The 16,342-nt window shown below is 44.1% G+C and overlaps 1 protein-coding gene across 2 annotated transcripts in view; it reads left to right on the top strand.

The window, feature by feature from the left end:
* The first annotated feature begins 354 nt into the window (after positions 1 to 354).
* rerg (RAS-like, estrogen-regulated, growth inhibitor) overlaps positions 355 to 16,342 on the top strand; it is a 51,403-nt gene continuing 35,415 nt past the window's right edge. Inside the window, exons 1-2 of one of the 2 annotated variants that reach the window (XM_086268680.1) lie at positions 355 to 556; positions 13,000 to 13,147. In XM_086268680.1, the coding sequence (XP_086124806.1) occupies positions 13,087 to 13,147 (61 nt within the window). In that variant the 5' untranslated portion in view covers positions 355 to 556; positions 13,000 to 13,086. The other variant, XM_086268681.1, reaches the window with a different exon arrangement.

The following is a 16,342-nucleotide window of genomic DNA, read 5'->3' as shown; positions in this document are numbered from 1 at the left end:
GTCTGAACACGTTTTAGTCCACTGTACATTTCTGTGGTGCTCTTTTTAAAGTCAGCCAGGGTTTAATAAAAGTGAAAAAGTGTCTGTGTTTACATGTCATAGCACATTTAAGTGCCTAAATGCCGCCAAAACACTGGAAAAAAATCTAACATAGACGGTTTGGAAGAATATCGTTTAACGTTTTGAGATCTTTGAAATCTTTAGGGGGTTTGGCGAAATGAGAGAGGAACTGGAAAATAGTGGAATTTCCCTTTAGAATCTCGAAGCCTGTGTTATTGCTCCCCGCCACCAGAGGCCGCTGTCCCCCTCGTTGTGCTCATGCAGCGGCACGCAGCATCAGCCCGGTCAGAGGCAGCAGAGTGTCGGGAACTCCAGCAGCTCCTCTCTATATATTTCCACTGAGGCTCTGTTTTTGGGATTCATTCATCCCCGTCAGAGCTGCTGCTCGGTCCGCCCGGACAGGATCTCCTCTTCCATCCACCCGTCCATCCACCTATCCGTGTTCACCTCCCCCTCTGCCCAGAGGTGCGCAGCGTCCGCATCTGCACCTCAGAAGGTCAGACACATTATTTTCGATCATCGGACCTGTCAACTTTTTTCTTTCTTGTTTTCCTCTCTTTCCCCCCATTTCTGTCCTCTTGATTTCATCACCGGAGGAATTACTACTGAATTCAGCGGTCACCGGTGAGTCGCCCTGCCGGTGTTTTCTCGTGAGGCGAAATCCCCGCAATATAGAGGCGTGGAAGCGATCAGACTTGTGGTCAGGCCAAGAGGTCTGATATATTAGCAGCTGAGGGAATCCTTTTAAGGAAGCTCGTGTTTCCTGAGGTGAGGTTGAGTCTCATGGGGGGAAAGTCTATCCTAAGTGTTGCTGGGATTGCTTTAAATTAACCTTAACCATAGCTTAATGTAATTTAGTCTGTGGTCTTAGTGACGTGTTGCAAGTTGGAAAAGTCTTGCAAGTCAGTTATTTAGGAAATTAAAATGGAGCAATGAAAGAGAAAGCCAGAATCCAGTTTTGTAATACAACCAAAAGAGTTCAGTCTTTATGAATATGCAGTTTCGTGTTACTCTCCCTTCTCCTTCTCCATTCGCATTCATGGGCAGCCCCGAGTACTGCAGAACAGGCCAAATCTTTATGGGAATTAGGGTCCTGTCGCCCAGCACTGGTGCCTGCCAAACTGGGCAGAAGAAGAGGGGCAAGGAAATGCTGAGTGGCTTTGATATACTGCTTATGCACTGAATTTCAATCAATTCAATCTGGACTGAAGGCCAGATAAGAATAATAATTAATTAATAAATAGTAATAATAATAATGAAAAATAAAATGCATGTACTCATTATATTTAAAACAGAGATAAATGTTGCTATATTGTGTTTATAATAGCTTAAATAACTGTATAATAGTCCTTTTTGTAAACAGAGCTGTGAAGCACTACAGTCTCTGCCTTCTGATGAAGCACTGTAACTGGTGCACTTACTAAAAAACACAAGTACAACCGACATACTCTCAGTTTTTGCTACTTAATATCCCTTGAACTGAACTTCCAAGTAGATTATGATTACATAAACACGTGTTAACCTATAAGAAAAAAATCACTGCAACTAGTTACAATGCACTTTAATGTTAACACAAATTCATAGATAATAGCAACATATCATTAACATATAAATTAGCATGATGTCCAGAATGGGGCCATTCTGCATGGTATCGAGTTCAATGTTAAAGTTGCTCCTAAGGAAATCTCAGAGTACACACTGACTTATTTGTTAACAGGTCAAATGAGGCCAAACTTATTTACTTTAACTTGAATAAAATTTATTAGAAGAGTTGTGAAGAGTTCTGCTTTTATACTGAGCCACTCCTTCTTCTATTTATGTATCAGGATGATGATCATGTGACAGATACCCGTCACCCCTGGTTGGTGTTCCAGTGTCACCATATGGTAGAAATTTTTGGAATTTTTTTGTATAATATTAAAGCCTGGTCTGGATCGTTACTGAAAATCTAGCGTCTTTTTTCGGCTTTTACTTAACTAAAAATATAATTTAAACGTTTTCTTAGAGTCAGGGCATTGCAGAAGTATTTTCCCCACTAATTTCCCTCCAGAGGCTGCGCACCATTTCACTGTATATTCTGATGACAGGCCTGCGGTTTGCCGTCTTTCTATAGCCTGTGGTGCAGCAGGTCTCCTCCCTTGGTTTGGAGCACTGAGGTCTGTAATCTCAGTCAACCACAGCACCACCACCCAGATTCATTTCTCAGGGTAAAAATTACAAAAAGGCCAGCTGGGCACACAGTGGAAAAAAATATATACACGTGCCCAGTTTGACAGTCTGGGTGAAGTCCCTGCAGAGCAGAGGTCCACGTGTCGAAATAAGCACACTGCTGCATCCTGGACAGAGGGCATCGAGTCCATCAATCATCACTCTTTGTATTTCTCTGTTAAAGTTTTTGCCTCTCCTGAAAGTAAACAAGAACAGCTTCACAGAAACACTGACAGAAACACTATGTAGCCAATTATGGAAAAGTTTATTAAGACACAGTCTGATGAGGATCACAGGATTTGCTTTCTAATCTTGTAGTCATTTCTAATCACATGCTGTAGTTAGTGCTGACTGTTTTTAACCTTTGCCGTACACAGCGAGTTTGTCTTTCGCCTCTTTTATGTTGATTTGTTAAGAATGTTCTAATTAACGTTGAAAGTCAATTTAAAGGAATGTTGTAGAAAATACTGAAATTCACTTATTTAGTCTCCTGATGGGAGTTAGCTGAGATCGCTCATTTGTACCTATGAAGTCTGGACACCCTTAGCTTAGCTTAGCTTAGCTTAAAAACAGTCTGGTGCTGTGAATTCCTAAAGCATTGCCGTTACCATGTGTTGCTCAAAAACTGTCTGAGAATGAAGTCATTCCACCCAGCCAAAAAAAGCAAAGAAAAAAGACCCTTTTCTGTAATAAACTAGATGTATAAAATGGACGTAGTTCCTGTGATGCGTCAACGGTAGCATTTTGGCTAGTTAAGACTGGTAGTGTTGCTAGTTAAGACCAGCGGTCCCCAACCTCTTTTGCACCACGGGTCAGTTTAATGTTAGACAATATTTTCACAGACCGGCCTTTAAGGTGTTACGGAGCCCCGCAGGGGACATGGGAGAAAAAAAAAATTAAGACGGACTTTTGCAAGATCTCGCAAAACAAACTCGGGATCTCGCAAAAGTTTTAGCCGCATTCTTCGGAGGCCGCCAGCTCGAAGCCGACCGGGAGATCGAGGCACGATGTGCCGGGAAAGCGGTGTTCCTCCCGGCTGTAGTAGGTCTCGACCTCCCGTTAGCTTCGAGATGGTGGGTGTCAGATCTCCGAAAACGTCGGAGCACTTTTGCAAATTTGTGATGTCTTGTAAACCGAGCAGGTATCTGACATTTACACAACTACATTCACACCTCAAAATATCTTAAAAGTGTATTTTGTGACCCAGAAAGAGTAATATTACAACTAAGTAGCTGCCGCCATTGTTGGAATGTTGCGAGATCTCGCAAAACTTTTGCGAGAACCCGAGTTTGTTTTGCGAGATCTCGCAAAAGTCTGTCTTAATTTTTTTTTCTTCCATGTCCCCTGCAGGGCTCCGTAAGGTGTCGCAGATAAATACAACAAAATAAAATGATACGACCAAGACAAAAACTGTGGTATTTTGTAAATATAATAATAAACACAAATTCACTGTGTAATTGTGTAACTTTATTAGCAGTGTCCTCCTAAAATCCGGGAAAAGACCCAGGGAAACCGAGTTAACGATAAAAACCCTGAAAATCATAAATTTCACACCCGAGCCTCAACTCTTGTGGCCTGGTACCAAACCACTCACGGACCCGCCTGATGGGTTGGGGACTGCTGGTTAAGACTAGCAACACCAGCAGAAATGCATTCATAAGCCGTATATATGCGACAAACAGACACGCATGTCTGCTAACAGTACAGAACTTTATCGCTCAAGTATGTGTACACACACAATTGGGCTCAGGTTACTTCTTTGCTCTCAATGTACACTGCACAATAGGCAACAGACAATACAGACAATAGCAACATGGCACAAAAAATAAGACACTGGAAGCCTGGCAGATATAATGAACTGCCGGGGACATTTCTGCCCAGCCAGGTTTGGGTAGCACAGGGTGGCTGATCTGGAAATCTGTGTACGACCGTGGTCAAGAATTCCAGATGGTGGCGGTAAGGCCTGGCAGGCGCTCACTGGCTGTAGCTGCCTGTCAGTCAAAGTAAACACATCCGTAACTCTTGTATTCAGATGGATGAATTTCTCACAGAGGGCAAATACCTTAAGGAACTGAATTTTTGGCACTTCTAGTTGAACCAAAGATCATTTTTATTAACTTTAGAAAAAGTTGGGCCAACAGTTTTCACTAGTCTTTACAGCATGCTAGTTAAGCTAGACTACAGTCACGGTAAACACTCACTTGTTGAAGTAAATCCTGAGATCTTTCTTTCCCTCTTCTTATTTTCCCCATCTTCAGATTCAAGCAGTGATTTGTTATCCAACAACAGTATCAGACTTCAGCTAGCCAGGTTTTTATCGGGTTTTTTTTTTTTTAAAAGAGCAGAAGAAAAAGAGGAGGCTCCATATTTACAAGAGACAACATGCAAATGCACCTTTGTTAGCGCTGGACGAGTGCAGTGCTAAGGTCAGCCAAGCTAGTCACAGCTTGTCTTATCTCTGTACCGCATGCAGGTGAGATGAAGTTGATAGTGATTACCACGTTTGACACATAAAGGTGGCAAACACACAGGCCGTGATCTTTCAGAATGTGAGAAAAATTGCTCTTTAAAATGCATCCCTGCTTTACTTGTAGTGCTTATCCTGGCTCATAGTTGTTGTTTTTTTTCCTTTCTCTGGCTGATCCTATGTTTCTTTGACCTTGGATCCATGCTGAAACAACATATCATTTGTTTTTGTCTTGGCAGCCACTGGAATTTGTTCTCTGTCAGAAAAAAGCTCTACATGCGTTGAGTAAAATAGAGAGACACCTCAGCTTCACTAAAGCAGATCATCCTGTGACTTCATTGCATGACTGAGGTGTGTGCGTGTGTGTGTGTACATACGTGTGTGTGTACATACATGTATGTTTGGATGAAGGATGGAGCAGGTGTGGAGGCCATAAAAGGCAAAACAGGAAGACGAATGGCCGAGTCGATAGGGAGACACGTCTCTGTGCTTCTCTTCTTCCTCTCAGTGGTGATTCCCTGCTGCTGCGTGGGAGAGCAAGGGATCACTGCAGCAGTGTGTGTGTGTGTGTGTGTGTGTGTGTGTGTGTGTGTGTGTGTGTGTGTGTGTGTGTGTGTGTGTGTTTTTGTGTCGTTACAGCAATGTGTGCGAGATGGGAAACAGAGGGAGAGCAAACACGAGCGTAAAAGTGAGAAACAAGGCAGAAAAAAAAGTGCTGTAACAGCCATACATATTCCCTTCATGTCCTGTTTACATTCGACTGAAGACTTTTCCTTTAGCATCTACTGTCAGTGTAAACACTGTGCGTGGAGCTAAAAGAGAAGCTTTTATCTCCCTTTAGAGCACTGTTGTTATGGATGTTACTAATTCTTATAGCTAGCATTTGATGGAGTGAATAAGCATTTTAGAAGACAGAGGGTGTGTTTTACAGAAGTAGCAGCAGGTCTGGTGCACAGCTAACTCCAGTATCAGTAGATACTCATGTCCCCTCAAACTTTTATAATGCAGGTGTTAGATAGACACCAATAACAAAACAGATTAGATAGCTCAGATTAGATTAGTGAATGTCCGTCTCTCTATGTTAGCTCTTTCAAAGACTGGCGACCTGTCCACAGTGTACCCTACCTCTCACCCTGGAAGCGTTGGAATGACCAAAATATAATATCCCAGAGGTGTTCTGTTGAATTTGGGTCAGAAAGACTTGGGGGTTCGTCAGTGGTATCACTTCCTTTATCCTCTAGGACAGGGGGGACAACTCCAGGCCTCAAGGCCCGGTGTCCTGCAGGTTTTAATTATCACCCTTGATCAACACACCTGAATCAAGTATTAGTTCATTACCAGGCCTCTGGAGAACTTCAAGACATGCTGAAGAGGTCATTTAGCAATTTGAATCAGCTGTATCTGATTAACCCCCAAGGAGGCCATTTACGTGAAAAGGGAAAGACCATCTCTGAATCGAGGAGGGGCCTAAGGGTACATCTTTCGCATCTTACAATGCTGTGATTGCAGCCATTCCCCAACTCTCTGTGAATGGGACTCCTGGCCATTCATCAGTGGTTGTTGATCAATGGTCATGAGAATTTGCATAATTATGATTAAGGAACTGACCTCCCAGCCCATTGTTCCTTCAGTGGGCTGGTTTCAGTCATTATGCAAATGTCCTGTTTATAAGATTGAAACCTGCAGTCAGCTGAGACTGAAGACGTCACTTGGATGATGACGAAACGTTTCTCCCACAAAACGCTACGTCCAGATGAACAGAATCAACTTTTGGAGATTTACTTACCTGGATGATTGAGAATGCATCAAGATGAATCAGCTGTACTGGATCAAGGACACATCTAAAACCTGCAGGACCCCGGCACTCGAGGCCTGGAGTTGCCTACCTCTGCTCTAGGAACACGAAGCTGGGCATTGTTGCGCACCACGAGGAATCCAGGACCCACTGCACCGGCATGGGCTCTGACAACGGGTCCAAGAGTTTTATTCTGATAACTAATGGCAGCCATTGCGCTGCAGGGTGTGGTTGCACAGCATGTAGAGGTTTGTGAGTCTCTCCATGGGAAAAATGTCGGTGTTTGAGCGGTATATTATGGTACACAGCAAACTAAGGAAGCGATGAGTCTTTAAACAGACAGGAGTTGTTTTTGGTTGTTAGTATAATTTCATATCTGATGGCTCCATATCATAGTGTTTACCTAATATGCAAAAGATCCCTGCTGCGAGATCACGATGAGACTGTAAAAAGTCTCCCAACTTAAATATGTGGAACTATGTAAAACCCTGTGAGCAACAGAGTAGCCAAAATAAGTTTCTAGTGTTATTTCATATCTGATCTTCTACAGAGCTTGTTTAACAGGTGGGATCTAAGTGCCGTTTGATTGTGATTACACTGATAAGCGTACGTGCTGTCAGTTTCACAAAAAAAACCTCGGTTAGAACGCTCGTCTTCAATGCCATGTTTTTGCTTCCTACTGCGTCGGATAGACAGAGGGGAGAGACTGTGGTTCCACCATTTACTATACATAGGACGACCACGTTATCAACATAGATGGCAAAACAGATGGATGTTGCTACAGTGGTATCACCCACTGGTTTGTCAAGTCCCGTTTTTGCTCTTGGCTCTTTCAAAGGAAGAGTACCCAGCCACTGGTACAGATATGTGGACGACACCTGGGTCAAAATCAAGACACAAGAAGTGGAATCCTTCACTGCGCACATCAACGCTGTGTATAAAAACATCAAGTTCACCAGGGAAGACACAAAGGACAACTGTCTGCCTTTCCTGGACTGCGCTGTGCACATTGAAGAGAACGGCAAACTCAACATCGAAGTTTACCGGAAGCCCACACACACGGACCAGTACCTCCTCTTTGACTCCCATCACCCTTTGGAACACAAACTTGGAGTAATTAGGACCCTACACCACCGGGCAGAACATGTTCCCTCTAAGCCTGAAGGAAAAAGAAGGAACGCACACATGTAAAGGAAGCACTCAAAACGTGCGGCTATCCTAAATGGGCGTTCTTAAAGTCAGCAAAGAGGCACAGAAAAGAAGACCAGACACCAGTGAGGGAGGATAAGAAGGACAGACGCAACAACATTGTCATCCCCTATGTAGCCGGCGTATCAGAGAAACTCAGGAGAGTTTTCTCCAAGCATGACATCCCAGTGCATTTCAGACCCAGCAACACGCTCAGACAGAAACTGGTTCACCCGAAAGACAAAACGCCAAAACACAAACTTAGCAATGTGGTGTATGCTGTACAGTGCAGCGAGGAATGCTCAGACATTGGAGAGACCAAACAGCCACTTCACAAGCGCATGGCACAACACAGAAGAGCCACCTCCACAGGACAAGACTCAGCAGTCCATCTGCATCTTAAGGATAAAGGACACTCTTTCGAGGATGCCAATGTTCACATTTTGGACAGAGAGGACAGATGGTTTGAAAGAGGAGTGAAAGACGCCATCTATGTCCACTGTGAGCGACCATCTTTGAACAGAGGCGGGGGTTTACGACACCAACTCTCTGCCATCTATAATCCAGTTTTGAGATCCCTTCCCAGACGCCTTAACGCCCACTCACATCCTGGGCCATCTGACCTCAGGAATTCGCATGATAAGGTGGGGCCAGGTTTCACAATGAACACACCCGAAACTCTGGCTGATTGGGACCCACGCCCAGTTTCCCACCTTGGCTCAGGCGATTAGAGGATCATCAGGGGGTCCTTTTGTCCCTCTGTGGGGGGTCACTCCCACTAGGTTTATATCTGGGACTCTCCACCATTTGACCTTAGAACTGAAGAAGCTTCTCGGATGAGAGGTGAAATGTCTTCAAGCAACTTAAAGAAGTCCAGACGCTTTTCTTTGCAAGCTCCTTTGACTACGATGACCTGGATGACTGAGAACCTTCACAGACATGTCCCGTTTTAAAGCCTTGATGTGAGTGCTGTGTCGACACGTTGTTTACTGGAGCAACTAACCAGCCAACTGCTCAGAGTGTCCTTTAAAACAAAGACTAAACAAGATGAACTGGCCTGTCTCTAAAAGCAGCCACACACTTAATCAGAACTTTAAGCCTTAATAGCATTTAATTGGGTGGGTCATGTGAAAAATGTACCCCTATACTGTTTGTTTTAAACCAGGTTGTAAACATGCTTCCTCTGTCTTAAAGACATGGGAGTCTGTGACTTGATTTTAGACCCAGCCTTAATGACTGTTTAAATGTGGCAGTTTCATTCATTCTAAGCACTCAGGAAATAAAGGTTGATTGATTGGTAATTGATTGATTGATTGGTAATTTATTTCAACATGTGAACAATATACAAGTACATTTAGAAAAGAAATGAGAGAAAAAAAATATACTATACAAATTACATACAAAAAAACATTCTGATTAATTTACATGTTGAAAGGGAGTGGGAAGAATCACCGAGGCAGTGATATTAATATTGGTTGGAGATGTAATGACACGTTTCAAACTTGAACAGTGGGAGAATGCCACTCAGGGTTAAACTCAGTCATTCATCTTTGTCCTCGAAACTGCCAAACACCACAAACTTAGCTGGGAGGACAGAACACAACGTCATTATTGCTATTACAGCAGCGGTTTTGCTCACTGCTTTGACTGTGCTGTGTGGTTATCGGAGCCACATCAGCAATGACCGAAACAAATATTTAAAGATGCTGGCAGCTGCCGTGACACCACCTGCCGAGTAGGAGACGTAGACAGATGATCGATCTCCACTTGGGTCACACAGAGCGGCACGCTGTCACACCATATATAGACATATGTGTGTTGCTATGAAGGGGAAAAGGTTAGTTTAAAACATATGTGTGTGTTTAAGCGTCTGCCTGGAGTAAAGGAGAAGAAAACTGGATGCTGGCCACTTAATAATTTCAGCCAGTGTGAAGTTGGGTGTGTGTCAGTGCCAGCAACATATTAACCAAGCACAGCTTTTATTTAACTGGGCACACGAACGTGTGATCCGGTTTCAGCTTTCTCTCATTTTCCTGCTGTAGCTCATTTCAGCCAACAAAGAGCGAGAAGTCCAGTCCAGTCTGTGCTTCATGTAATGTACACAACGGTGACTGACGATAAATCTGTTCAAAAACTTGGCTGACAAACTTCAGCACGCTATAAATAGCTGTCTTAATTATTGAACGGCAAAGTTATGTGGTGTTAAATTAGAGTGTACATTTAAAAATAATTCACAGAACAAATTACTGTTGTCTCTTGACATCTGCCTGTTCAACATCATTCTGTTGTAGATTTGCTGCTCTGCTTGGGATCATTGTCGTATTGCATGATCCAGGGTTTAGCTGTTGGCCACACATTTGACTCTCGTATACTTGGTGTACGGAGGAGTTCGTGGGTGGCTCGGGGACTGCAAGGTGCCCAGGTCTTGTAGGTGCAGAACAAGCTCAAATCATCACCCCTCCACCACCGTGCTGGACACCTGGCATGAGATCTTTGTGTTTCTTGCTAATTGTGGTGCTGTGCAATATTATTGCAGTACCTTGTAGTACCTTGTAGTACCATATCACCCTATTAGAGCACTTCGCTCTCGCACTGCAGGCCTACTTGTTGTTCCTAGAGTATTTAAAAGTAGAATGGGAGGCAGAGCCTTCAGTTTTCAGGCCCCTCTTCTGTGGAACCAGCTTCCAGTTTGGATTCAGGAGACAGACACTATCTCTACTTTCAAGATTAGGCTTCAAACTTTCCTTTTTGCTAAAGCATATAGTTAGGGCTGGACCAGGTGACCCTGAATCCTCCCTTAGTTATGCTGCAATAGGTGTAGGCTGCTCGGCGATTCCCATGATGCACTAGGTGTTTCTTCTTCACTCACTATGTGTTAACAGACCTCTCTGCATTGAATCATATCTGTTATTAACCTCCGTCTCTCTTCCACAGCATGTCTTTATCCTGTCTTCCTTCTCTCACCCCAACCAATCACAGCAGATGGCCCCGCCCCTCCCTGAGCCTGGTTCTGCCAGAGGTTTCTTCCTGTTAAAAGGGAGTGTTTCCTTCCCACTGTCGCCAAAGTGCTTGCTCATAGGGGGTCATATAATTGTTGGGTTTTTCTCTGTATGTATTATTGTAGCGTCTATCTTACAATATAAAGCGCCTTGAGGTGATTGTTGCTGTGATTTCACGCTGTATAAATAAAATTGAATTGAATTATTACCACTTTAGTTTCATGTGTCCCAACGCCACTGATCCATAAGCCTTATGATTTGTTCAGATCGAAGTTTGCAAACTAAGCTGTGTTGACATGTTCTGACCCTATGTTCCGTAAAACCTTCCAAAAAAGCCACACTTGCTCAGTGTTTTTCTAATTCTACTGTCATGGACTTTAACATTCAACATGCTGACTGAGGCCCGTAGAGTCTGAGATGTAGCTCTTGGCTTATTACACTTTCTCTGAGCATGGCACAGTCTGACCTTTGAGTAACTGGGGAGACTGTCACTTGCCAGAGTTTTTTCACCTCATGTTGTATCAAAGCTGACTAACACACAGCAGGATTAACTGAGGCGTCACTCCTCCTGATCACTGGCATCAGGTGACTGAGAGCTGGAGATCTTGGTTCCTACAGCAAGCCAAGATCTTACTTTGAGTATCATTGCACGGGTGGCAGGTATACAGGAATAGTGATTACTTCAGCGTCCATGTGTTGAAGTGTCCAAAGACAGACAGGCTGAAAAATAAAGGTAGCCCCTTCCCACCTACTGCACCTTTAACCGTGGCTTGTGGTTGACAAGCTGCACCTCTGCACTGCAGCACATTAGAATAAAGGATTTGCAAACAGATAATGTCGACAACTTTGCTTCCTAAGTAGATTTGTGACTAAGCTGTATGTTTTTCTGCACGCATCGTCGCTAAACTGCAGCGCAGTGAGAAAAAATGAAAATTATCTTTAGCTGCAGCTGCCCAGCCAAACACAGCATGACTCCCCACATAGACCTGGGGTGTTACATTCTCTCTGTCAGCATTGGTGCTAATGGGAAACACAGCAGTCTCCAGCTAGTTTGTCCCAGGATTGCTGTGAAGTCATCAAGCTAAGATTTGAATTAAAGCCTTGTCAGTATCTGTTTGTTCTCAGGTTAAAGGTCCGAGTGGAATCCAGGAGAAAAACAGAGTGATCAGGCCAGAACTTTAGAGTCAATTACCAGGAGAGACAGCGCCACAGCTGCTTGTTTTCTTATTAAACAGACGGGCGTGTGGCTGTTTCATCTGGCTGTACTGGTGTTTTCTTTTGAATGGATGATTTCAGATCTCGGTGTTCTCCCCCTCTCTCTCCTGTCTTTTTCACTTCACATTTTTCATGCACCAACATAAAAAACCATAGCCTGGGTAGATCAACAGCCTAAAAAAAAGATGGACATGACTGTCCAACATTCACTTCACTATGTTGTTGGAAATGGAAAACTCACTGATTTGTGGGTTTGTGATTTGTATCGGTTCTCTCCTGTGGAGGTACAGTGAGAGGTGTGTGAGGGCCATCACCTTCAGATGATTAAAGCTCCATAGACAGATGACAGCTGCAGGAAGGTTGCAGTGTGCATTTCATCCTCAGTGACTGCTGATGGATTAATAAAGTGTTTTAAAGCTGGTATCTCCTTTCCTGGTATTCTCCTTTTTTTCACTTTCACTTTGACTTTTGAATTCAGCCCTCTCTCTGCATGTTGATCATTTTCATTTCCATCAAACGATGTGGCATCTTTTCATTTCTAACACATTACAAAGTCCATATCAGTGTAGAAATCTGGCATGATTCTTTTCCACTGAGAGCTGACATGTTTCCACATCGTTTCATTCATTTCTTGAGTAAGTGAATCAGCCTTTCTACTGATATTTTCTTTAACCTGTACACAATGAACTCATTTTTAGACTGAACTTGATCCTTTCAGTACCAAAAATTGCAAAAAAAAAAGGAAGAGAGAAAATGCTTTGGTCCTGAATTTGTGGCCATCTTCTTAAAAGAGCTGCTAGCATCACAATCTTCATGTTATCTATGCAACCGTGTCCACATAAAATCAGGTTTTTATATTTATTTGCAACTAGTGATGTGACACTGACGTATGAATTATTTCATTTTATTTGCTAAAACTATTTATTTCCTTTTCATCACATTCAGTCATAGTCTGCTACTTCTGCTTGCTTCCTTGAACACTTTCTCTGTGACTCACTTCTGATGGTGGAAATGTTTCGTGAATGTTTCGTGGAGCTAAACGTAGACGCATTACCTCGTCTCCTCAGACGCTGCTTCCTGGATGGAGGATGTTTGGGGCTGACCTCGGAGATCACTGACTGGCTCGCTGAGCTTCTCTCGTCACAGCTGCTGTCATGGCCAAAAGCCCGGAGGTGAAGCTGGCCGTCTTCGGCAGAGCCGGGGTGGGAAAGTCAGGTAAACATCAGTGTGTGCTTGTGTGTGTTTGTGTACATTCGAGCTCTAACAAAGGACTGTTTTACTGTGCGCACACTTTTAGTTCTTCGAGTGGCTCAAACTAATATATTAAACAACTTCACCATAGGACTAGGTGCATAAATGTGGTTTTTGTTCCCAATCTCCTTCCGCCTCATTAATGTTGCCATATTGTGTCTTCATAGTTTGTGCTTTCCAGTGTTTTCCCTCCATCGTCCCTTCAGGATTTTTATGCTTGCTATAAAAATCATACTGACTTTGTTTGCATTGTCACCAATGCAGTAGGTGGTTGTTATCGGTCTGGCTTAAAAGCCTTCATTCCCACAGATAAGTAAGTTGAGTCATTATCATCTGGTTTCAGCTTTCCTCCATAAGCTGCAGCCACTCACACTCAGCTGGCACCGTGTACGTTTTCTCTGCAATAAAACAGACCATGTGTTTCCCGTTGGCGGCAAATCAAGCCTGATTGCTTCTATGTAGCAATCAGATGTTGGAAAACAGGCCTTGGCGGGATCTCCTCTGTGTTAAAGGAGGCCATTAAAATGTCGTTGGAGGTCAATTCAAGTGCTGCACTGAGAAGTATAACGACTGAGAGGCTCATAGCCCCCAGGTGGAAGGAGTGAAGCTCTGAAGCACGTCAGTGAGGATGATGGCATCTGACGTAAGTCTGGGTTCTTCTTCACAACATACCTTGAAGCTTGAATCTGCTGCTTCTTTCCATGAACTAAAAAGTGTGATGTTGGTGCTGGAAGCTCATCATTTCATCAAGTTTTTATCCCCCCCTGCAAAAAAATATATATCAGGGAGCTGACATCTGTCCGTGTCAATCACACTGCTGCAGTTCCCGTCTTTTACTGCGACTTTCTGTTTTAACTTCTGGAAATAAGATTAGTGTTCCGGCTTCTGTCTTTAATGTATGAACATGTCACTGCTCATTTTCTCTAAGAAAAAAACAAAACAAAAAGCACCTCACTGATAACCTTTCCAACTGCTGCAAACGGTTACTGCTGATTATTTCCTGCAGTGTTTCACACGTATTTTGACCGTCACACAACTGTCAAAATACGTGTGAAAAAGCTGATGGAAACAGATAAAATAGTACAAAAAAAAATTTCACAGCAGTTTGTGAAATGCTTGCAAGATGTAATATATTGAGTCCTGTGCCTGGATAGAAAGCCATGACCATGCAATCTTTATGTCCCAATGAATCGCAAGTCACAGCTGTCCCTGTGCTTTCAGACAGGAGTTTCAATAGAAACTGCCTTCAGACACTCAGGACTTACAGTATTTATATTTTTACTCATTAGAACCTAAGTGGTACAGGCACAAAAATGTGTCTTTTTTTTTTTTTTTTTTTTTTTTTTTTTTATAAGTGACATCAGAAACAGCAGTATGCGACATTACGTGATGGCAGAGCTTCAGTTCATCCTTTGTCATTTTTTATTTTTATTTATTTATTTTTTTTTAATAAATAGGACAGGGGGAATGAATGAGAGAAAGAGGGGGAGAGAAAGAAAGAAAACCAAAGGGGAGAAGAGACGGTGAGAAGGGGGGGGAAGAGAGAGAAAAAAAAAAAAGAACTCCTGGGTCACCTGTATGGAGAAAAAAAAAAACAAACAAAAAAAACAAACAGAGGAGACAGCAAACAACAAAGAGCAACATAATAATAGAGAAAACAAAGCACCATCACAATAAACTAGCTAGTCATAGATATCAATATTTACTAAATAATAAACGATATTGTGCAGCACGCAAGATAGACAGCGCACAGTGTGCTTTGAGGCAGCAGCCAAGAAAGCTTTAGTCCGCGTCTGTGAATACCCATGTGTGCATACCTGTGTGGATCAGCATGCTTGCATTCCAAAGGTTTCTCCATGTAATGATCTGCTAGGGAGTGTGGGGGGGCCACAGCCCCGTCCTCCAGGGTGTGAAGCGGGTATGGAGGAGATCAAAACTCCAGACATCCAGAGGCCCCCAGAACACAAGAGACCATGGAAGACCAACAGAGGGGCAGCTGCGCCACTGTCCCAGTAAGAGCTGAGGAGAGTCCCAGATGAGGGCTCGCCCAGCAGCCGCGGAGCAGAAGTCAGGGGGAGTTGCAGTGACGCGCCCGTGAGCTCCGCCGGCCCCCAGCTGTGCCTGAGTGACCGAGCCCCAGGCCGAGAGGCCGGGGGCACCCCACCTCCAAAGGGGCCCGAGCGAGCCCCAGGCCCCAGGCCCCGACAAGCGGCCGCCAAGGAGTGAGCCGGTGTGTACCCGGACGCCCACCCCCAGACACAAAGAACCACCAACACACCGACACCTGAGGGAGTCCGCCACCGGCAGGGGAAGTGGTGGTGGGTGGAGATAGGCCTCCAAACCTTGGAGGGCCTGAGGTGTCCCCAGAGAGGTGGCGTCTGATACCCAACCTGACATATAGACACAGACATACAGGCACACACAGATACAAACATCCATTCCCACCCTCATGCTCTCATATGCACTCACTCCACACTCAACCAACGTGGAGACAGACATAAAGAGACGCTGTACACACGATCACACTCCCCAAGCGTACTCTACAAACCGGGTCTAGGTACCCTTGCCCCTGGAGGGGGGAATTGCACCCAGACCCAGGTGGTGTTACCCTTTTCCCTGCGGTGGGGAGAGGCAGACCACCCCGACTCCGCAGCAGCAGGGAGGCCCCACACCCCAGACCGCAGTCGGACGGCCAACTCCTCCTACTAGCCCTCCCGCTCCAGCAGGCCGCAGAGAATGGGGGTGGGAGAAGACTCCAAACCTCCCTCCACCCGCTCATTGTAGTGTTGATGCATATGTGTTCTAAGGTGCAATTAAAACCCAGGAGGGCATGGAGCTACCTGCCAAGGAGCAGCAGGTAAGCGTCTTTTAGTTTTAAAACTAAAGTTGTCCAAACTTTAAAGAAAAAAAAAACCTCTTTATTTGTAGCAATTTTGTGATTATTTCTCGCCTTGCCATCAGACTAGGCTGCAAAGTCTGTAGCCATGCTAACACATCTGTGTTTGGAACAAACAGTGGCTCAAATGAGGCTGGTCAGTGACCCCCTTGCAACCTCGGCTTGCTAGAGAAAAATCCATATTCCCTGAATAGTTGGCGAGTGGTTGCTGGAGGTTTCCTCCAATGCACCAAAACCTCCCTGTATTTGCTTTCGTCAGCAGA

Source organism: Aulonocara sp. 'chitande type north' Nkhata Bay, linkage group LG17 (genome assembly GCF_057382095.1).
Source record: "Aulonocara sp. 'chitande type north' Nkhata Bay isolate Kocher_YH1m ecotype deep benthic linkage group LG17, A_spYH_male_GT1.1, whole genome shotgun sequence".
Classification (NCBI taxonomy): domain Eukaryota; kingdom Metazoa; phylum Chordata; class Actinopteri; order Cichliformes; family Cichlidae; genus Aulonocara; species Aulonocara sp. 'chitande type north' Nkhata Bay.
The sequence above is the reverse complement of the archived record's forward strand: the minus strand, read 5'-3'. Positions and strand labels throughout refer to the sequence as shown.